The following is a 23668-nucleotide window of genomic DNA, read 5'->3' on the forward strand; positions in this document are numbered from 1 at the left end:
AGCCAAGAACCACATCAACCTGCTAGAGCTTCTGGCAGTATTCCGAGCGCTTCGGGCGTTCGAGCCCCATCTGCTAAACTTGTCGGTGCAGATCCGGATGGACAGCACGACAGCCATGTTCTATCTGAACAAACAAGGAGGGACTCGTTCGCCAAATCTGTCCAAGCTTGCCCAGAAAATCTGGATATGGGCACTCAGACGGAACATCTTCCTGTCATCACAACATGTTCCAGGGGAGCTCAATTCCCTAGCGGATGCCCTAAGCAGAGACTCCCTCCCAGAGGAACACGAATGGGTCCTTCACAAAGATATCGTAGAAGATCTCTTCTCTCAGTGGGGTTTCCCCACTATAGACCTATTCGCCACAAGCGAAAACAAACAATGCCCAGGATTTGCATCCAGGTTCCCCCAGCCAGACTCCCAAGGGAACGCCCTGTGGATGAACTGGTCAGGGATGTTTGCGTACGCTTTTCCACCAACTCCTCTCATCAGGAAGGTGGTGTACAAGATGAACAAGGAATCGATGACGCTCATCCTAGTTGCTCCCATGTGGGCGAGACAACCATGGTTTCCACACCTACGCAGGATGGCGGTGTGCGAGCCCATCAAACTCCCAGCCTGGTACAACCTACTGTCCCAGCAACAAGGTCAAACAGTGCACCAGGAACCCAACTCAATGAACCTGGCAGCATGGCTCCTGAGGTCATAGAGTTTGGGCATCTCAATTTACCACAGAGGTGTATGGACATCCTAAAAGAATCCAGGAAACCAAACACAAGGCACTGTTACTTTGACAAGTGGAAGAGATTCGTTATTTGGTGCCAGAATAAACAAATCAACCCAGTTGATTGCACTCCTTCCAACGTTGTAACATACATGCTCCACCTGCTGGACGCAGGTTTGGTTTTTAACTCTCTGAAAGTACACCTGGCAGCCCTCTCGGCTTACACCACATCCCATAACAAAGTATTGTGGTGGAAAGTACCAGTAGTTAAAGCCTTCATGGAAGGAGTAAAGAGACTTCACCCTCCTATTTCGAACCCACCGCCAGGATGGGACCTCAATGTGGTGCTAGCTAAGCTCATGGGCCCCCCTTTCGAACCCATGCATAAAAGTAGTCTCAAACACCTGACTTATAAAACGGCCTTCTTAGTAGCCATTACCTCTATAAGAAGGGTCAGTGAAATTCAGGCTCTGTCAGTGCAGGATCCTTTCTTTACTATCCACAAAGACAAACTGGTTTTACGCACACACCCTAGGTTCTCACCTAAATTTATATCTAAATTCCATGTAAACCAGTCCATCGAGCTTCCGGCTTCTTCCAGAACCCGCAAAGCTCAGCTGAGGTGAAACTACACACCCTTGATGTGCGTAGGGCGGTCCTCTACTATGTAAATAAAACCAGACCGCTAAGGAAAACAGATCAACTGTTTGTCTCCGTAGCTACAGGCAGAGAGGGGGATCGCGTCTCTAAAGGCGCGATCTCGAAGTGGATTATCAACTGTATACAGCTGTGTTACTCTTTCTGAAAAAACTCTGCCTTTTACGCCAAGGGCCCATTCTACTAGAGGCATTGGGGCCACTCTGGCTTTCATTGCAAATGTTCCTCTCGACACCATTTGCAAAGCAGCTACTTGGAGCTCTATTCACACTTTTACTCCTTTTACTCAGCATTACTGCATTGACACTCATTCCAAGACAGATACACAAGTGGGACAAGCGGTTCTAAGACACCTGTTTGCTCATGACCCTTCTCTCATCCCACCTCCTTCGGGTACTGCTCGCTAATCTATGCACAGCATGTGATCTAAGCAGATTCCACAAGCCTCAGAAGGGATACATTACTCACCGTAATCGTATTTCTGATGCTTGTATCTGCTTAGATTCACATGCGACCCACCCTTCCTCCCCTCCGAGAGAAGGCGCATGATTGCTTGTAGTCTTACCTTTCTGTCTATCTGCTTGGATTATCTGTACTCACGCTACTCCTCATGCTTCCTCATGTCAGAAAAAATACAATCTGAGGATCCCAAACGCGTGAGGGATCTTGGGTACAGTGGACGTCACACTAGGGATAGTATTACTGGCACGCCTGTGTCGACGCCCATTTTCGAGTTTCGAAAAACAAACTGTAATACTCCGCAGCTTCCACTAGATGTCGGCCTATGCACAGCATGTGAATCTAAGCAGATACAAGCATCAGAAATACGATTACTGTGAGTAATGTATCATATATATATATATATATATATATATATATATATATATATATATATATATATGTATAAATAGTATAGCACAGATATATGTACAGAGATAGGATAGCAAGAGTATACATGGTTTGGATACAATATTCAGCGGTAGTTACTTAGGATGATGGTTAGAGCGGGTAAGGGACCTTTGGCTTAGATATCATTAGTTTTGAGCCAGTTGATTGTGTTTTATCTGAATTGTGGATAAGTTTGGTCTGCCCTGAGGAGTGTTGGAAGAGAATTCCACAGTTGGGCAGCTTTGATAGGGAAGCTATTGCCGCCAAGTGTTACTCGTTTGAATGAGGGGGACTGTCAGGGAGTTAGTGTAATCTACTCTAGTCGGTTGGGTGTGTTGTCTTCTATTGAATCTTTCTGACAAGTAACGAGGTGCAGTATTATTAAGACACTTGAACGTCAGTGAGGCAGTTTGAGTGTAATTCTATCTTTTGTGCAGAGCCAATTAGAGTGGCTCCTTGCTGTGGATATGTGGTCTCTTTTGGACATTCCTAACGCTGCTCTTAAGGCGTTATTTTGGAGTATTTGTATTTTCTTAATGATGTTTTTGTTGGCTCTGATGTATAGGGTGTTGCAATAGTCTAATTTCGACAACTTAAGTGCTCTCGCCAGTGTGGTGCAGCTGCTTATTGAGAGGTATGGTTTGGCAGACCTAATCAATTTACAAGTATAGGCCGTTGATGAAGCCATTGCATTCACTTGTTTGGTTAGCGAGAGGCTGGCGTCAAGGTAAAAACCTAATGCTTTTAACTCCTTAGTGACATTAATTATATTGCCATCTATGTCAAATGACAGTCATTTCCCAGTTTTTTAATGTTAGGTGTGGTCCACAGGATGATGAGCTCCGTTTTGTCATCATTCAGGCATAGACCGTGGAGGGCCATCCATGCCTGGATGATGAGGTATATCCTATTCACCAAAGCCAAATCCTGATTGTAATCCCCCGTAAGTGGGATGAGGATCTGAGTGTCATCTGCATAGTTAGTGTAGGTGACATCAAGATAATTCAGATCATCAAAAAGGGGCTTGGTAAAGATGTTACACATAGTGGGGGATACACAAGATCCCTGGGGAACACCACAAGTAATAGGGATGGGATCAGCTGATTCTGCTGTGGAGAAGACTTTCATAGATCTTTCACTTAGGAAAGATTGAATCCAAGCTATGGCTTATTGCGAGAAGTGCACTGCTGACTCTAGGTGGTTGCAGAGGACATTGTGGTCCACCAGGTCAAACGCTGTTGAGAGATCTAGTAGAAGTAGCAAGGCACAGTTCCCCCGATCTCTCAGCTCGAGTTGTTTCCTCCAGGATGTTTTGAATCTGAAGGTATGCCACCCTGTCTAGTATCTTTAGGAGGAATGGCACTGTTGTAATGGGTCTGTAGTTTGTTGGTATAGCGGGGTCCAGTGTTTTTTCTTCAGGAGGGGGAGGACCCAAGATTCCTTAAGGTTGCTTGGGATAGTCCCTGTAGTGAATGATGCATTTATGAGCTTGGAGATGAACAGTGATAAGTCTCTCACTGCGTCTTTTATGATTTGGGCGGGGCATTTATCTCCTCTACAGTTTGAGGGTTTGAGTGAAAGGATTATTTTTTCGACCTCTAGTATGGACACTTTAGTAAAGTTGAAGCGGGGTTCTGGATTGGGAGGTGTCGGTGGGTTGTCAGCTTTAAGGGTGGGTGTTGGTACGTTAAGTCTTTTCTTGGTAATTTTCACTTGGAGCGTGGCTATTTTGTCAGTGAGTGCTTTCTGTATATCCGTGCACCACGTCTTCTCTTTAATACAATTGTCGGGAACATTATGAAGCGTTCCTTCGTGCCTGAGTTAGCATGCAATATCCTGTTGTCAAAGCTTTCTTCTTTTGCACGTCGTATTTCAGCTTTATAGGTTGTGCCGATACTGATATGGTTAACTTTATTTTCCTCTGAAGGTGTAGACCTCCAAGTAGATTCACTATTGCGTTTTTCCTTTCTTAGTGACTTTAGATGGGACGTGAACCAGGCATTTAGGTGTGCTCGAAGCTTGCTAGTCCTCATTTTTAAGGGGGCGATGGTGTCAAGTGCTTCTGACATAACTTTGTTAAATTCGTTCACTAGGGTGGCTAGGTCTAGAGATTCTGGTAGTGAATCTAGAGTGGGGAGAATTAACGGAAGGAGTCTGACAGCTGTTATATTTTTCTTGTTCCTAGTTAGCATCTGAGGTGCTATAGTTTTGGTTTGGGTCAAGTTGGCTTTGGCATCTAGGGTGAATGCTATGAGCGAGTGGTCCGACCAGACTAGTGGTCTGATGGTGGTGTTGCATTTATAGTCAGCCACCCATTCCAATGTTCTGCCCTTGTCATGGGTTGGTTGAGTTACTTTTTGGGAGAAACCAAGTTCTATTAGGGTGTTGACAGTAGACATTGCATGTGCGTCTTTAGGATCGTTATATCGCAAGTTCATGTCTCCTAGTAGGATGGCTTGCGGTGCATTTTTTAAGTTGTCTTATAGGATCATGGAAAGGTCCTCCTCAAAGGAACCAATAGGACCCGGTGGTCTGTATATCAAGTGTATAGTGATGGTTTGGGTGTTTGAGATAGGCAGCTTGGCTGACAGAGATTTGCACAAATTGACACATTGTGGTACTGCTAATCTCATTGATAGGCTGGATTTGGCTATAATTGCTATGCCTCCTCCAGTGGTATTAACTCTTTATCTTCTCTAAGGATATTGTAATTGGCTGGGATGGCAAGCATTAAGGCTGGGCCTGCTGCTTGATGTAGCCATGATTCGGTGATAGCTAAGAAGTCATTGTTTTCTGTTTCTATCAAGTCTGCAATTTCTATGGCGTGGGCTACTAATGACCTAGTGTTAATAAGTGCTCCTTTGAGAGGGGGAGTAGGTGGCAAAGTGGATCTAGTGGGCAGGACTTTGCTGTGCCGGTGAGCTGTCATGGTTGGGAATTTGTTGGGATTAGTTATGCATGGGCTCTGATTGTGAGTAGCACCAGAGTTAGAGCGATCCCAATTTTTAGGGGTGGTACCGTGTTTGTCATTGCAATAGGTACTTGAGTGAGGATGGTTGGCTGGGGGTTCGAATAATTTAGTAAGTCTTTAACGTAATTTAGTGTTTATTTGTGTCAAGTCACACAGGATGTTAGTTCTGGGGAGGGGGGTTTAGTGTAGGGCTGAGGTTGGATGAATTAATTGCGAGGCAGGTGTTGTTGGTCATGGTGTTATGGAATTGTCGGCACAGAACAGAGCAAGCAGGTATACAGTTAGAAAGAGGATAGGGGCATACATTCTGTACTGGGGTATTCACCAACAGTAAGGATCGTGCTAAGTACACACTATGTAGGCATAAGAGATAGGTTTGTTCAGCATGCTTTAGTCATGGGTAAGCCTAGATGGGTTGGATAGGTATTTAGAGACGGCTAGTCTAACTCTGAGGTAGGGCAGGTACAAACAGAATGGTGTATTTTCTAAATAAAGTAGTCATTCTAATGCTTATGCAATGTACATGTTCAATATAGTAGGCTAGTCTTGCTCCATAGCATAGTCAGGAGTGCATTCATTGACAAATACAAGCATACAGTGATTGAATTGTAGCTATTCCAATATTGTGGTCCACCCTGCAGTCGTAGACATCAACCGGTGCCCTGGCGAGGTGCCAACTGGTTGGATGGGTCCAGAGCGTTTACGGGCACTGTGTGGGTAGGGGGGAGGTGCAGGTGTTCGTGACAGCTTGGAGGCAAGAGGCTACAAACAATGCCAGATTGTGCTCAAGTTGGATAGGTTGGAAATACTGTTCTGACACAGTAATGCAAATACTTATGATTCTGCTCTTGTGCAATTACATAAATAATGCTGATGTGCTGGCTATAGCAGGTAGTACTGTGCAAGCCCATGTTGCACGTGTGCAGTAAATGGCGAAGCAACAACAGTGATCATACTGAGATTATAAGCGCAGGATTGGCACCTGTGAGGCAGTTAGCCAACGGATAATCATGCATATTATGCAGGTGAAACTAGCAGCAAAAGGCAGAAGGCAGTTGTGCTGGGAAAGTACTTACACTGCCGGCTAAGTGGTGTGTTGGTAGTCTGGTGTTGCAGGTCCTAGCGTTCTGTTTCATATAGCGCGGTGTGGCCGAGGTTGCCGGCGGTTCTCCATGTGGCTTAACGGTGAGTAATCTGTTTTGAAACGGGGGCTGAAGAGCGACAGTCTGGGCTCAGAAACAGTTGCGGACTTGTAATGTCCCAGTGGCACTGGGAAGTCAGGTGCCAGATTCAGTATTACAGGGTTGGCAGCAACCCGCTGGTGGTATCAGCGAGTTACCGCCAACCTCGTAATGAGGCCCAATTTGTCTTGAACTGCATAGAATACTGTTGGAGCAGAGCTTCTTCAAAGGTCTTCCTGAACTGATTCAGAGGAAGGGAGCCCAACACTGGCACAAGGATTATTCTGCTGGAGTTATAATTTTGAACTGTTGCATATTTATGTTGAGCTGGAAACCGATATATTTTGCTTACATACTTTAGTTGTATATGTTAGTGCGAGGGTCAGCTATATTGTGGACAGAAGGTGTCTTTAGTTTGTTTGCCAGGCAGGGAAATTCTTTTTAGGATAGGGACAGATAGGCCTTTATCACAACCCCTTTTATTTATTATAAAAATGGCAAACGTTTCGAAAAGTACAACTTTGTGTCTGCCTCTCATTTCTGACCCATCACAACATGCACAACCAGAGCAGGCTCAAATAGTTTGAGCAGCATGGCATTTATTTGCAACTGTGCCAACTGCACACCCAACACAGAAGAGGTCATCAGTGCTCGCTAATCTAAGAGGAATCTGAACAAATTCACAAGTCTTGGAAGACAAGCACTACTTAGTAGTAATAGTGCTTCTGTTGCCTATGCCAATTGCCACAGAAAGCCTCAAGAGCATACCCACTCTCAAAGACTCTTCAAGTATTTTGCTAGTCTTTACTGGGCCTCCTTCCACCATAGGCCAGAATTTCCTAAACCCCATGGTGGTCCCACAAGATTGGTAACCCCTGCTCTCTAGAATCTGGCTGGACAGTGGTGAGGACCTACAGTCTACAGCCTTACTATCTGTCTCTTCTTGGTGGATCCTAACTTGCGGTCCCCACAAGAATAACTGGAATCGGTACCTTCCAACTTACCAGGTCTCACTTGACCCTTTCCTCTCGTGCCCTCATATTCCTCACCCGACGTTCTTGCCTTCCTTGTACGCCCCTCTTCTTACAATTGTCTCCTTTCCCTCTCTGCTGTTATTCCACCTCACCTCTACTCATACTCTTACTCTCTCCACTCTACTACTCCACTTCCACTACTGTCAACTCCCACTTCTCTCCACTCCTCTTTGTCACCCTCCTTTCACTCTCTCAAACACCTTTCTCACTCCGCCTCACCTTCTCCCCTACACTCCCACTTACTCAAAATACACGCACTCTCACAACTAAGAACCACTTTATCTCACCAACCAATACCTCACCTTGCACACGCTCTTTGTAGGTCTCATCCATGCTCTGCTCCAGCATTCCTCCTCTGCCTGGTCTTAGTCCACCTTCTCCTTCCTTTAACTTACCCGAACAACCCACGCTCAAGATCTCCGCTGTCCCCCTTTTAATTGTACTTCTGTCATGCGACGCCTCGGATATTGGCGTCTATGGCCCCGTTGGAGTCACTACCGCACTTCCTGATTTCCAGCACGCCTTCAACTATGTACATGCAGCGGTCTAGTTCTTTCACGTCGCATGTACGTAGACCTATTTAGGAACTCCTCCTCTTGACATCTGCGCATTGCAACCTTTTGGTCAGCTGTGTTTTTCCTTTGCTGCCGTTGTTGCGCTACGCTTGGTGTCCCGGACTCTTCCGGTTTCTTTTCTTATTCTCTTACTCTTCTTCCCTCCTCTCTGCCCGTACTCCTTCCTGTTTATGCCACTTTCCAGTGCGTGGACCTCGATACGGGTTACTTTCCTAGCGGCCTCGCCGCATCTTCCCTTCACTTTCTGTTCTGCTGCCTAAAGCTTTGGGCTTTCAGTTTTGTCCGAACTCCAATTCAACTATTTCGGATTCCTGTGTCCACATTTGGACGAATACTTTCTTCCACTCAAATCCTGCATCTTCCAGTCCAGCTGCCACAATTCTGAGGGTTTTTTTGCCACGTTTGGCTTTTTCCCCTAATTTGTCCCTCCCGGGAGGCGGGTCCTCAGGGAAGTGCTCTCTAGTAGCCTTCACTGTGGCTTCCTCTCGTGCGAGACTCAAACTTCAAAACAAAAAGGAGAAGGACTACAGATCCCACCGATAATTGAGCCCAGTGGAAGAGGACACGATTTACTCAGGTGAGGAGGTGGAGGAGGGAAAGTGGAACACTCAGCCTCAACAAGAAAAGGAAGTTGACAATTTCCTTAGTGCTGTGCCCATTTTCTCCCTCTGCGTTGGCAGCCGCTGACAGCTGCCCCCATGAGCACACCACTTACTTTTCCCAGGATCCGGGTTGTGCTGCTGAAATTGCATCTGGCGTCTTTCTATCCCCAACCCCTTTTCCAGCATGGAGCTGCCAGGACTCCATGTGATCGTCCCAGTGTCAGGTTTTCCTGCCAGCTCAGGGCCAAGTGCTGTCACTGTGGATGCGCTGTGAGACATTTCATTTTCTTGTCTCGTTCCTCCGTGGCGTAAGTCAGTGTCTGTGGTGTGCTGTTGGGACTCCTGGCAGCTGGAGTTCACATAGTGGCTTTCTTGTGGATTGTAATGCTTCAGGCTTGCCGTTGAGGTATATGAAATAAAGCAGAGAGAAGACTGGTACTCATGTTGTAGGGGTGGTACTTTATTCATGCAAACAGGCACATGTGAGGGAAATCTGAGACTGGGGCCCTCCCAACTCCCTCAACCTGTCTCTGGGGCAGAACTGGCTCTGGTAAACACCCTGTAGGTCTCCTTCCTCAGGATTGGATCTGACTGTGTCAAACTGTTTAGAATAGCATGCTAACCCACCCACCCATCCACTCGCCTCACTCCCTTCCTCTCTCCACTCTCTAGGGTGTTGTGTGTCCTGCGCTGGAATAGTTGAACTCTTGTTTGCAGTAATTTAAATGTATAGTACTTAAATCATTCTCCATGTCAATATGGGGCACACACTTTCCCTGCCAGTAACATACAGGAAGGAAAACAAAAAATCTGAGGGTGTATCCTTGGAGGAGCATTGTGGATACCCATACAGGTAAGACGGGGATACTATGACGGTAATGCCCCTATCGGTGCCCATCTTTTATTTTTTTATTAAACCTGTTTTAATAATTAAACCTGGGAACAAATATTCTAGTTGCAAACTACTAGCAAGCCATATAAGTCACTCGCCACCTCAATTCAATACATCCGTGCATCTCAGTTTCTTACACACAAAGAGTCAAATATCACTAGCCAAAGGCTAGTGGCAAGTGCACATTTTGTACCCTGCTTACATACTTTGGACCAATCGCTAGCTAGCAGACTATGCATAAGTTATTATTCTATACTGATACAACTACCAGAAAGACGATTACTGCGAAGGGTGATGTGGTTAGGGGCTTGACCAAGCCAAGGGGGAAAACTAACCCATCACATTCTGGGGTAGGCGGTCTTCCAGCGTGTATGCAAGAGCCGATCTAACCCCAGAGGTTGCAGTGAGGGAGTTGTGGGGCCCCCAGTTCAAAACACCCCGCCCTCTTCATGTACCTTGTTTTCCCATGTGGGTTACACTGTCGATCACCTAATACCTGCCAGCCTATTTTCTGGCCAGAGTGTTCTCTTACTATTTTCAGGACAGCGAAATCCAGAATCCAGAACCTCAGCAACTAAACAAAACTAACATAGGAAAAGAGATGCTGACCAACAAGCTACCGTTCACAGCAGCTTCCCACTTTTGAATTGTAGCATCCCAACTTGGAAGGAAAGTCAGTAGACTGTAAAACACCAAGACAGCACAAACACCGGCGAGTGCACAGGGGGCTGGCCAAGTAGGGTTTTTAATCCTGCCTACTGTGCTAGCCCGGCACAGGGAAAAACATAGAACTAGATTGGCCCAAGTAGTCAGGTGAAGCAGGGAGCCTATGGGAAGGGTCAGGAACCACAGAAAGAGTATGACACAGCTATAAAAAGCCTGCATTCAGCAGACATTGTCAAAGGTGTTTGGGAGAGCTCAGGTGGTGTGGTTGTGGTCCGAGATGCCAGGAGAAAGGCAGAGGGTGGAGCAGAGCGCTAAGAAGTTTGTGGAGCTGTTGGATGTGATTACAGCTGAGGTATTGGATGCGAGAGAGGGTAGTACATGGTGTGGAAGGTTGACGTTGTAAGAGTGTATTGTAGAGTGAGTGAAAGGGTGTGGGAGATAGTAAAGAGTAAGAGTACTTAGTCAAAGGTGAGATTGGTAGAGAGGGAGGGATTGAAAGGGGGAGGAGAGTAAGTGTGAGTTAAAGAGAGAAGATGGGTTTAGAGGGGGAGATTGGGTATAGGAGAGAATAGTAGGAGGGGGTGGTGTAGTGAGAGAGGGGGAGAGACAGGAGTGTAAGAAGACGAGAGGGTCATAGGAGGAGTGAAGAGGCAGACGGGCAAGGGCAGGAGGGGGGTTGTGAAGAGAGGAGTATATGAGAACTAGAGGGACAGAGGAGGAAGGAGATTGGAGTGCATACTAGGATGAGGGGAGTAGAGAGACAAGAGGGAGACCACGGGAAGTAGGAGAGGAGAGTGAGGGGGAAGAGCTAGGACGACCAAAGGTATTGAAGCAAGAGAGTGTATGAGGATAACAGAGGAAAGACATAAAATGGGGCAAAAGCAGGTGGCAAGATTGACCGAGATAGTATGTGAGGGGACAGGCATCAGAACATTAGGGAACTCATGGAAGGTCCTGGGGGGGGAGAAAGGTAGATAAGGCTGCGGCCTTTAGACCCTCCCGAATAGAATAGACTATCTTAGACAGTAGGAGCTACCGATTTATAGTTGCATTACTGGAGAATATGGAAGCATGGGCTAGGGTGGAGGGAGCCCATATAAGGGAGAGTGACTAGTTTGGGGCCTCCCTTAGTTGAACCTCCCTGCAGTCAACAATAAAAAAAAAACATGAACTGTTTTCCTGAGCTGGTAGTTATGCAAGCCATCGGTGACATAAGTTAAATGTCTTATTTGTACAAAATGCTAAGTAGAAGAGATGTTTGCCATCTTCTCATTTTGAACTGGAATCACTGAAGTAAGCAGGTGAAACTGTTCTTTAAGGAATGGTTTGGGCAGAAGGAAATGGATGAGTGTTATTGCAGGTGGTAGTGAAAAGTTATAGTTAATATCTTTCACTGCCTGATGGATTAACACTGATAGTGTCTCACATCATTCTTTGCATATTTCCTGGACTGTACGGCTTATTCTGATTTGTCTGGAAATAAACACCCCCTTTGGCTCTAGATTGGGTAAGAAATACGTTTTAACAGTTTAGAGTGACAAAATTGCCTTTATTATCCCGATATGTAGAATATAAAAAGTTGATTTCCATAGTTGATTAGTTTTGTGGACAAGACCTCATTGTAGAAGAGTCAAGAGGGGCGAGGGGCACTATGGAGGGTACAAATCAGTCTTATTTTTGCCATGCTGACTTCGCTATGCTGTCACTTTTGCTCAAAACAGTGAAACAAACTTGCAGAACATCTACAAAATGTTAAACTTGAAAAAGATCCCCCACTTTTGATTTAAAAGCACACACCTGGGAGAAAATAGTTCCTTTTTAAAGTAATAACTACAAGGAGTGGTACAAATGAGCATTTGTAAAAGGAAAGACGGCACTTTGTGGCCGTCAGTCAAGCAGTGATGTTTTCAATGGATATGCCATACTATAGACAAGCGCTTTGCATTTTGGAGTTGTGTAAATGTATAGGCCAGAAGAGATGGAGCTGGGGCAGAAAGGGTTTTTTCCAGCGTTTGAAAAGAGGAATTGTCCTGAAAAATCTCTAAATGTAAGACTAGCAGCTATTAAACAAGAGGAACTAGGGGAAGGAGCAGGAATAAAAACACATTTACAACACATTTGTATGCCAGCCTTAGTTACAACAGGATTTTTAATACTGAATTAATACTGTCACTAGTTGGTTAATATTCAAATTAAACTGGGAGAATGGTGGATCAAATGGAAATACTAGAAGGTGTTCAGAGGATTTTTCAATTTCCCGTATTTTATACATCTGTTTTTATTATTGGAAATTACAAAAGTGTCATTGGCACTTTTGAATTTTGTGACATTTTAGGAAATATTACAAACTTTAATCTTTGGATGTAACGAAGTATGGATTCAATATACAAATCTTTCTAATTGGCCCGTCAGATAAGTGGTGTCTCGTCCATGTTCCTCCCTAAAATGAAGCAAATACTCTAAACAAAGGATAAATGTGAAGCAACATGCCAGCAGGTGTCCTTGTTTCCACTGTGAATAGTTTGATGTGTTCAGACGAGCAGCATTTGCAAGGCATGCCACAATGAGGAACGCTCCTGTTGCGTTTTCTCATCACAAGAGGGCCTAAAAGAGAGAAGAAATATATTTTTATTTCTCGTTATTAGTGGTCACAAGGGAAGTCCGCGTAACAACAAAAAAGCCAGTTTTTAAAATTAAGATGTATTTTTACTATTCTATGAATACCACAGTCGACAATGGGAACTGCTTTTTTTTACTCCCTGAAACCTACTGTTTATCCCATTTTTCAAAAGTAGGGAGGAAAATAATTCCACTCAAAATCTTACCTGAGGCTCGGTTTCTCATGTAGTAAGGATGTTTCGTTATACTGAATTGAAGTGTATTGTCAACAGTATTGGCCTCTTGTCACTTATAAATACAATGCATCATAACATCTGATTCTTTTATTTTTCTTTTAATTGGTGCACCTTTTGTATTCAAATAGGCAGCTCTTTTTGTGGTTATACACTAATACATTGTAAAAGCCATTGTTGGCAATTCATTGTTTTGATACATTTGTTGTTGATTAGAAGTTGTAAGATTGTCATGTGATTTGGACAGCAGTGTCAAATACAATCATGTTTTATTCCATTAATATCTAAATATTACATTGCTGCTTTGTTTTACCAGAGTCATGTCTGAAACCGCACGCTATGAAAGATACAGTGGCAATCAAGTTCTCTTTTGGTAAGTTTTAAAAGAATGTATTGCCTTTGTACTTTCATTATAATTCTTATTTAAATGCAATTAGGATACAGTTCTATTTGAAAACATTGATATTTATCTTTTCACAGTGAATGCCTACAAATGTGCTTGTTAGGCATAGTTAAGGTTAAGACAAAGTCTCTGTGGTGTTTCAGAAAATGACTTTTCTAATTGCCTTTGGGATGCTTGCATGAAGAAATCTGACAATATTGCACAGTAAAATCTTGCGGCAGCTGCCTGATCATACAAGGTTTCAGGAGTGTACTTTATGGGCTTCATGGTTTCATTTTAAAAAAAACTTTTTTTTTTCACATTGTTTGCATTTTGAACTGACTATCTCAAAATGCTGCTTCGATTTTCACAATTTCTTGTAACCACCTCAATTTCGTTTGGAATTGGTGCACTGAAAAGACATTTTGAAAATTGATTTTGAGATATTAACGTTTTAACTGTATTTACCTAGATATCACAAATGCGCAGAATGAATGCACATATTTCATATAAGTTCGTACATTACACAATTAACATCTCATAGAAATTCGTACATTGCAATTATTGGCATCTAAAAAACTCACATCAAAGGCAAGTCACAGCTAAATTTTGCGTCCGTTTTTAGGGAATGGAATAAATGTACACTTTTCATACAAACTGTACACACAGCGTACGAGTTTCACAGTTTGATGTGAGTTTTCTGATGTAAACTGCATAATGTACAAAGTCCACACATTCCATGGAAATCTATACAAGAAGTGTAGACACCAAACCTTAACAAGTGTGTCTTAAATCATCACCATGCTCATTGTGAAAAGCAAAATGTAATTTTAATATTGTTCTTACTAATACAGAACTCTACATCCCCTTATGGCCCTTAATTGTACAAATTAGTATTTGAACCATATTCTTGCCCTAGCCAACGTGTGTTTTGACCTCTTACGTTGCTTATCAAGGCTGCCTATTGGCAATTGCTTTTTTTATATAGAAAATTACAGCGTCAAGCACATAAGAGACCATTATTTTAGAACAATGTTCATAAATCAACCAAAATTAATCTAAGATGAAAACACAAAACCATGAGTAAGAGGAAACGCAGCAGAAGTGACAACCACAGAGAAAACAAAATGTTAGTTACATGATTCTGATCATGTTTTAAAATGGTAACAAATATAAATTACTATGTTCTGGCTTTAAACCAGCCATTTGTCACCATTATACTGTTTAAACTCCAGGATCAACCCTATATTTGTGTCTCAGTCACTTCAAATAGTACCAGAGGTAGGTGCCCTTGTGTACCCAGTATGACACCTGTGAGACAGCTCACCTGGAATTGTATATTGTGTGTTGCCTCTCAAATGAGTCCATGCAATTGTTAAATCACGGTCTTAAATGGAAATACTCTCTAAAAAAGAGATGGATTTCAGATATATAGTGTATAGATTATTTGACTCGCATATATTGGTGTAATGTGTCCTGTTCTCAATCCACTCACCTGCGTTATAAAGGTATTTGAAACTTCTGTATTTTCTACCTCCAACTCATTGAGCTCACATGATATACATCTGCAAACAATGACAAGGTAACTAAGATATTACCAGCATTATTCCTATTCTTGGCTGTCTAACGTGTTTTAGTCATTTGAAGTTGGGCTGCTTACCTGAAAGTAAGTCTCCACAAGGGTAACAGGTTACGGACAACCCCTGCCTTGTTCGGCGTACCGCGTGCAATCACAGTGGCTGCCATATTGGTGGTTTATTTATATAGTGCTGATGATGGCACATGTTTCATACATCTGAAAGTGTATAATGCATATGGGTATTAGGCAATTGGTCCTTTTGAACAAGTGTCCTATTCTTTTGAATTAACTACATTAGCAAAGCAAGATTGAATGATTTATTAGCGTTACAGATTGTCCTGGTTTTAAACCAAAGATTCAGTATTTTTGTTCTTTTGTGATCTTTCGTTACATGGTATAGATACTGTTACGTATCTGATGATGCCGTCCCTTTTTCACCTAGAGGGAGATTTTTCCCAGGTGGCCAGAGCAGTACGTCCACAGTCCAATAATCCTCCTGGGGGCGGTGCACAGGGGGAAGGTCACCTGGGAGGGAAAGCCACTTATGGGACTAGGGACGATCCTCTTCAGGAGAGGCGGTATAACCCCACTGAACGTTCTTCAACCCCTTTTCAGAAGTTAAATCCGCCTCCCATATGCCCTGATAGTACTGATGTTTTATTGTGAAACCAACCCAACTAGTTCATTCTGCAGTGTTAAGAGCTAGCCAATATTGACGTTAACGTATTACATCTGAAACAATGTACTGAAACTAGGAAGAGGACTACGAGGATAAAGATCACTCGGCTAAACCCAAGTGAGAAGTCTAGTCCTTCAACAAATCGGAATGGTTCAGAACAACTCCCTTTCCCAACACGGGAGTTTAAATGTACCACAGCTGAGAGCCAAAAGAGAATCCCTCATGGTAGCAGTCCCCATGGAAGCAACGCTGCTAGTTGGGAAGAAGTGCACGGAGATGCAAGACCGACACGCAGACAAGACGCTGTTTGCCGGTGAAGGAGAGAGAACGAACGTAGCTCTACGTAGCTCTACTCTGAAGCTCTACCAAATAGATGCAGGAGCATATTGCAGTTTCCTCAGCAAAGCTGAGGTGAGAGCGGACTGCAAGAACGACACTGGACACTGCAGACGAACAACCGAACTGAGAGCAAGTCCAAGGGCACCTGGAGCCTCGAGACGGAATCCCACTGCACAGAGGATGCGAACCGTAGACCAAGCTATGCAGGCTGGTGGGGACTGACAGGAGGTCCGGGGAGGCTGGGTGAAGCACAGAAAGGACGGAATCGGTGTCAAAGTATTGTGGGCTAAGAAATGCAGAGCAGCAACGGGGTAGATACCACAGTCATATATTTTTATTTTTCGCTTGTTAGGTGCTTATACAGCGAGTACATACTGTTTCAAAGCGCCCACAGGGCAAAGGGAGGGAACAAGGGAGTGATGCATATTGAATACACAAAAGAGGAGGGGAAAGGAAAAAAGAACGAACCTACTATGCCTTGTGAGTATTCAGAATGTACAAGCGCAGCAAGGAGGAGGGCAGAGGGGGTAGGTGCTAGAGTGTCTGTGCTTGTGAGTGAGCAACAGATGAAGTGCATGGTGTGGTAAGTGCTACACGGTCAGGAGCCGTGTTGGGTCTAAGTGCGAGCCTCCAAGGCGGAGGGAGTGCCAAGGCAAGTGCTGAGAGTAAGAAGCTGGGGCGATTTGGTGTGGGATGTCAGGGGCCCGTGGATGCATAAGGGCCCAGGACACCGATCACAGCAACTGTGAGATTAGCAGAGGGGAGAAGATGGGAAGGAGGAGGTAAAGAGGAAAGTCTTGAGGAGCTTCCGGAATTTAAGGAAGTCCTGCTCAAGGCGCAGAGGGAAGGTGAGGCTGTTCCATAGTACGAAGCCAGCTGAGGAAAGCGATCAACCTCCTGCCCTCTGTTTAGCAAAGCGCTTTATACACAGAGATGGTGCCAGACGAATGTAGAGGTATGGAGGGAGAGTATTTAGTGAGAGAAAGTTGAAGATGTGAGGTCCCCGGGCCCAGACAGCCTTGTGGATGATGCAGAGGGATTTAAATAAATGCTTGATAAGTGAATACATGACCAGTGAAAACCTAGCTTGGCAGGCGAGTGAACCAGACTATTACAAACAACAATTGTGAGTAAGGGACTTGCACCCATATAAAGCAGAAAGTATAAGGAAGTTTGAGACTTCACGTGAAAGCAAGATTGGAAACAAGGAAGGTACGTCTGGCAGGAGAGTAAACCAAATGAATCCAAGGTTCCATTGCAAGTCTGGGACCCACACCTAAGAGAGAGACCAGGGATAAAAAGATTCTGGACCCTAATCAGAAATAACAAGGGCTGGAACCCTATACATGAAACAGACATGAGATAACTGGATCTTGGCAGGAGAGTATACCAAGACCCTTTAAGTATTGCAAGTCAGGGATTCGCACCCAAATAAAAGGTTGGAACCAAAGCGGTTTAAAACCCTAGGACTGATAACGTGTTGTACTTTTTGTAGAATCCTTTGTGTTTTGTATGAGAAGGAACAGGAAAACCGTTTGTGCTTTTGAACTCTAGGGGAAAGGAGCAGCATCCTTGTATTGGGACATTATTTTTTTGCATTCTTTGGAAGACCACCTGGCTGAGAACATTTATGTTGCCTTGATGAACACTATTTTCTTTAGTGAGATCACCTTAGCACCATTTTGTTAGTTTGTTGTGATGGACAGAGTTAGGTTTTGGGTCAGACTTTATACTTTTGGACATCCTCACTGTTTTCACTACTTCTTTTGAGGCAGGGAAACCCCTCTTAGATTTAAGGATAGAGCGGCCTTACTCCTACGTCCCGTCCCCTTTCCTCCATACTTGTGGACATCTCTCCGTCCTGTGGGACGGGACCGGAGCACTTTGTAAAAAGCATCCAAATGTTTCCAAAAATGTGTCCTTCCTCTCTTTCCTGCGCGGGGCCCGGCACGCGGCCGTAACCCCGCCCACCTTGGCTCTGCCCCGCGCATCGCCCCTCAGTCCTTTTCTCCGCTCGATCGGGGCCAGACGCACTTGCATCGTCGGAAGATTTTCTTCCCTGTTTTCCTCTCTGGCTCTCGCTAGCGTTCGTCTTCTAGTCTCTGTCTTTTAAATTAGACTTTACAGACTGCTCTTCGTGTCATCGTCGCTTCGCGAGGGCGGATCCCCATCCTCTTTGTTTAGAGTGTTTGGGTCCGGAACACCGCTGGGACTCCTGTTTTTACTGTGACTCCCTTTCGGTCCGGGCTCTTCAGCGTCGGTTGGAACGGTGGGAGGAGGTGTTCCGACACGTTCCTCCATCTCATTTTCAGGCGTTCATTGACGAAAAGAAGAAACGCCCGGTAAGTTCTTTAGTTTTCAAAGCACCACGGCCGGGGGATACCTTCCCGGGTTCCTCTCGAGCCGGGAGGGGCGTTGATCACTCTGTCACCGGGGTTCGCCCTGAGGTGCCTGTCGGGCCTAATAATTCTACCGGAGTTTTCTCCGAGGGTCTCCGTAAGGGGCCTGTGTACACCGGAGTAACTTCCGAGGCCCTCCTGTGGGGGCTGTGTGTAGACCCAGTACTGCTGAGTCACAGGGTACCGGAGCTTGCTCTGAGGCTTCTCTTTCGGCTTCCCTTAAAAACAAGACGGGGGTGCGCCCCGAGGCCTTGGCTGGGCTTGTGTTTACCGAACGGATGTTCGAGGCCCGTGCCGATAAGGCTATTACCGAGCCTAGGCCCGAGGTCCCTCGTACAGAGGCTAAGGCTACCAGCAGTTCTGAGGGGCCGGGCAGGGCCCTGTCGGTGAAAGCGGCTTCTCACCGTTCCCGCTCTTGTGGTGATACCAGATCTGTTGAGGGGGCAAAGAAGCAAGGTTCTTCTTTTACCGGCAGTGCCGAGGTCCTTCCTTCGAAGGCTCAGTTGGCGGTTGGCGGTTGGTATGTCGCAGAAACATTCCAGGCCTCATAGTACCGGCTCTGCTGAGGTTCCTTATGTTAAGGCTAAAATGAAGACCCCTGATCCATCGACGGGGACCCCTACCTCACCTCCTCACGTGCCGCAGTTCCCCTCAGATGAAGACAAAATGGAGGCCGTTCCCGCCATGACCACGGTGGCCATTTTGGGTATTATCCCTACAACTACGCCATCGGCCTCTGGTGTAGGGTTCGGTCCCTTGGGTGAACATAAGGTCACTTGTGCGTATCCTTACCGGCCCGTTTATGATTGGAACGCTCGGATGCCTCTTACGCACAATGTTTCGTTGCCTGCAGGGGCGGCCCCTTTGATTTATGTGGATACGTCGGCGGAGGTCCCGGCGTGGCACCCTTCTCCGTTACGTCCCTGGATTTGTCCACCTCATGAGAGGCCTCCTCAGGTTCCGAAGCAATCTCCTGAGGACGCTTTTTTCGGTAAATTTCAAGCGCTTATGCGCACCGACCCCATGAGGGAGTATTTCAAAGGGCTTTTTAAGGAAATTTGTCCAACAGCGCCTCTGGCTCCACCCGTTCCTCTGGTGGTTCCGCCGACGCCTCCTTTGCCCGTGGTGCCTGCCCCTGCTCTTCTGCCTTTGCCACCGTTGTCCCCAGTGGACAAGGCAGTGCCGGACACGGTTCAGCAGGATCCTGACCTGTCAGATGACCCTCAAGGCGAGCAGGACAACGAGGACCTTCCCCGCTCTGTTAGAGCTTTTCATGACCGGGAACTGGACATGATGAATTTCTTAGATGTCCCGGTTCCCGAGGCACCGGCTCCACAGGAGGGCATGCTTTCCGAGGCGTTCACCCTGTCTCCTTTGGAGCGTACTGGCCTTTTCCTGCAAAAGGATGTTTTGGCTGAGGTCCGAAGAGTCTGGGAGAAGCTTCACTCAGGACTTGTCGTCAATAAAAAGATTGACGCGAGGTACAGGCTGCACTCTTCGGAGGAAGTGGCCTTGTTGTCTTGTCCGCCTCCCTCCTCCACATTGGTGGCTGCGGCCACGTTGCAGTCCAGACCTGCAGCATCGTCTTCCGCGACGGCTACTCAGGTCTTGGGAAAGGAGGACAAGCTCCTGGACTCCCTAGGGAGAAACATTTTTGCCATTTCCGCCTTTCAGCTCAGGCAGGCCAATGTCGAATTGATTTTGGCGGGAGCTAACATGCGGATGTGGGAAAGGTCTGTTGGAATTTGAGGAGCACATTCCGGTCGAGAAGTTGGAAGATTTCAGAGGTGGCCTTTCCGATGCCAGGGTCTTGGCCCAGGATCTCCTTGAGGCTGCGGCTCATCACGTAGACACCTCGGTTCGGGGCATGATGCTCGGGGTTGATACCTCGAGGCCACTAAGTTTTCGAAGGAAGTGCAAGACAAGGTTTTGGACCTTCCATTGGATGGTAAGGAGCTTTTTCATTGTTCTACTGATGTAGAGCTCACCAAAACCAAGGATAGCACTCAGACGGCTAAATCATTGTCTGTTCTGGTTAAAGCTCCTTTCAAACCTCAGACCATTATCGCAGAGTCGACCTTCTGGTTTCAGGGGCTTCCCCGACCGCAAATCACGCAGAGTGGACACTCCTGCGGGAAATAACCGCCGTAGACAACAGCGTAAGCGGTATTTCTCCCGCTCCTCAGCTTCCTCATCAGGTTCAGGTGGCACCGCCACCGATCAACCTGCCAAATGAGGTTTTTCCGTGCTCGCACGAGACCCCGGTGGGAGGGCGCATTGCGTCTCATTGGGAGGTGTGGCAGACCATCACAAAAGACAGATGGGTCTTGTCAGTCGCTTGGATGGGCTTCCGCTTACCTTTACCCCCTACTCAACCCTCCTTTTCAGCTGTCGGGCTCACCCTCCCTCAAGGCCGAGGTTCAGAAACTTCTGCTCCTCAGAGCTGTGGAACCCGTTCCCCTTGGGGAGCGAGGGGAGGGCTTCTACTCCCGGCTGTTTACGGTGCCCAAACCCAACCAGGCTGGCCTGCGCACCATCCTAGACCTTTCCCAGTTCAATCTTTCCTTACCCCAAGAGAAATTCAGGATGATCACGCCTGGCCAGATTCGCTCCTCGTTGCAGGCGGGCGATTGGCTCAGTGTGGTGGACCTTCAGGATGCGTACATGCATATCCTGATTTGGGCTCCACACAGGAGGTACCTCAGTTTCTCTTTGGGAGAGGAGCACTTCCAGTTTCGGGTGCTTCCTTTTGGCCTCAGCTCGGCGCCACGTGTCTTCACGAAGATGTCGGTGATTGCGGCCTATCTTCGTCTTCAGGGTATCCATGTGTATCCTTATTTGGACGATTGGCTTCTACGCAGCCCTTGTCCGCTGGCGGCAGCGGGCAACCTCCAGTCTCTCCTTCAGCTCCTGTTCCATCTTGGGCTGTTGGTGAACTGGCGGAAATCCTCCATGACGGTCTCTCAGGACCTGATTTTTCTGGGTTTTCGTTGGAACACGATCGACTGCACAGTATACCTGACCGGGGACAGAATGGCGGATCTGTTGGCCACGTGTCAGATGTTTGCGCAGTCGGAGAGTATGTCGGCCTGGTGGTTCCAGAGGCTTCTGGGCCTCATAGCCTCGTGTGTGCTGGTTCTTCCTCTTGCTCGTCTCAAAATGAGACGGACCCAGATGGCCCTTCGGAATTCATGGCGTCAGGCAGTGGACCCAGACGCCATGCGGATAATGATTCCAGATTCCATGAGAGTAGACCTGGACTGTTGGTCATCTCTCAGCAATCTGTCTGGGGGCGCGGGGTTTCAGGACCCGGTCCCTATGGTGACGATCACAACAGACTCCTCCCTCCTAGGGTGGGGTTCGACGTTAGGTCTCCTTCAGGTCTCTGACCTCTGGTCGTCTCAGGACAAGCTCCTGCACATAAACCATTTGGAGCTTCTGGCGATTTTCTTGGCGCTCAAGGCGTTCAGACCGGTCATTGTCAACAAAGTGGTCCGCATAAGAACGGACAATGTGGTGTCAATGTATTACATCAACAAGCAGGTGGGGAACGAAGTATCCCCCCCCTCATGGACCTGTCCATCCAGATTTGGGAGTGGGCCGTGCTTCATGGTGTCTGGCTGCTTGCAGTGACCATCCCGGGCCAGCTGAATGTCGCAGCAGATGCCCTCAGCCGGCGGACAGTGGTCAGCTCCGAGTGGGAGTTGAAGGCGGAGGTCCTCTCAGGGATTTTCTCACGCTGGGGCTCACCGCAGGTGGACCTCTTTGCGACGGCGGCGAACAAGAAGCTTCCTCTGTATGCCTCCAGAGGGGGGCTGGGAGCCTCCTCTCTGGGGGATGCGCTAGAGATTCCATGGCACAACATGAGCGCCTACGCCTTCCCGCCTCTGCCTCTAGTTCACCGGGCAATTTGGAAGTTGAAGAACTCGGTGAACTGTTGTCTTCTACTGATAGCCCCGTGGTGGCCGGCCAGGTTTTGGTTCTCAGAACTCCAACACCTGTTGGTTTATCCGCCGATCAGGTTACCGGTAACTCCCAATCTTCTCCACCAGGGGGAGCAGCAGCTGTGGCACTCCTCCCCACAATCGCTCAGCTTGGCGGCTTGGTGCCTGAGTTCAGGTCTTTAGAGCATCTGAATTTGTCTGCGGATAACATGCGTATTATCCAGGCAGCCAGAAAACCTTCGACCAGATCACAGTACAAGAGTAAATGGCTCAGGTTCTGTCTTTGGTGTCTAGAGAAGAAATTGGATCCAAGGGGGGCCACGGTTGACGCGGTGTTGTCCTTCGTGTCCTCCCTAGCAGAGTCAGGGGTTCATGTTCTGTCATGCAGGACTTACCTGTCAGCGGTCTCTGCTTATCTCTCTACAGATCAGTGTTCACACTCTCTGGCTAACCCAGTGGTAAAGAGGCATTTCGCTGGTTTAACACGCCTTTACCCTCCAGTTCGTAATCCGCACCCGCCATGGGACCTGAATGTTGTCCTGACAGCGCTGTGCCATAAACCCTTTGAGCCGATGGCTACTGTGGACCTCAAGTACTTGTCTTGGAAAGTGTCCTTTTTCGTCGCCATCACATCGGCAAGGAGAGTGAGTGAGCTTCAGGCATTGTCGGTGGAGCATCCTTTCTTGGTCTTTCACAAGGACAAGATAGTCCTTCGAACTAATCCGGCTTTTCTCCCGAAGGTGGTAACCGAATTCCATTTGAATCAATCGATCTCCCTACCGGTCTTTTTTCTGAACCCCGCCTCTGAGGCGGAGAGGGTTCTACACTGTCTTGATGTCCGAAGCGCTCTTAAGTTCTACCTGGATAGGACTTCCGAGCTTAGAAGTTCTTAACTTTTTGGGACTTTCAGCAACCCTCAAGGCAAACAGGCATCTAAGGCAACTATTTCTAGGTGGATTGCCGCCTGTATCACAGAGTATTTCACTGCTTTAAAAGCTGAAACCTCCTAAAGGTATTCATGCACACGTGGTGCGGGGCAAGGCAGCTGCGGTTGCTTTTCAGAAGTATGTTCCCTGGGAGTCCATCGCTCGGGCAGCTACTTGGGCCTCTCCATCTGCTTTCTGTAAGCATTACTGCCTCGAAATGAGTTCTAGAGCTGATGCTCAGTTTGGTCAGGCTGTGCTGAAGAACCTTTTTCAGTAAGGGGTATTTCCATCCACCCATAGTTCCTGTAAGGAGTGCTTGGGAATCTCCCACAAGTATGGAGGAAAGGGGACGGGAAGTAGGAGTATTACCAGGTTACT

The 23668-nt window shown here is 46.7% G+C and overlaps 1 protein-coding gene and 1 long non-coding RNA gene across 7 annotated transcripts in view; one reads left to right on the forward strand and one right to left on the reverse strand.

Annotated features, from left to right (window-relative positions):
• RAPGEF6 (Rap guanine nucleotide exchange factor 6) overlaps positions 1–23668 on the forward strand; it is a 1719096-nt gene that overhangs the window by 405865 nt on the left and 1289563 nt on the right. For all 6 annotated transcript variants that reach the window (XM_069652531.1, XM_069652536.1, XM_069652533.1 and 3 more), the window contains exon 3: positions 13359–13415. In XM_069652531.1, coding sequence (XP_069508632.1) covers positions 13359–13415 — 57 coding nt within the window. The remainder of the gene's footprint in view (positions 1–13358; positions 13416–23668) is intronic.
• LOC138581310 (uncharacterized) overlaps positions 11753–23668 on the reverse strand; it is a 519684-nt gene continuing 507768 nt past the window's right edge. The window contains exon 4 of the long non-coding RNA XR_011304516.1: positions 11753–12794. This is a non-coding gene — a long non-coding RNA (uncharacterized lncRNA). The remainder of the gene's footprint in view (positions 12795–23668) is intronic.

Source organism: Ambystoma mexicanum, chromosome 3p, assembly GCF_040938575.1.
Source record: "Ambystoma mexicanum isolate Mex_15411 chromosome 3p, UKY_AmexF1_1, whole genome shotgun sequence".
NCBI lineage: Eukaryota > Metazoa > Chordata > Amphibia > Caudata > Ambystomatidae > Ambystoma > Ambystoma mexicanum.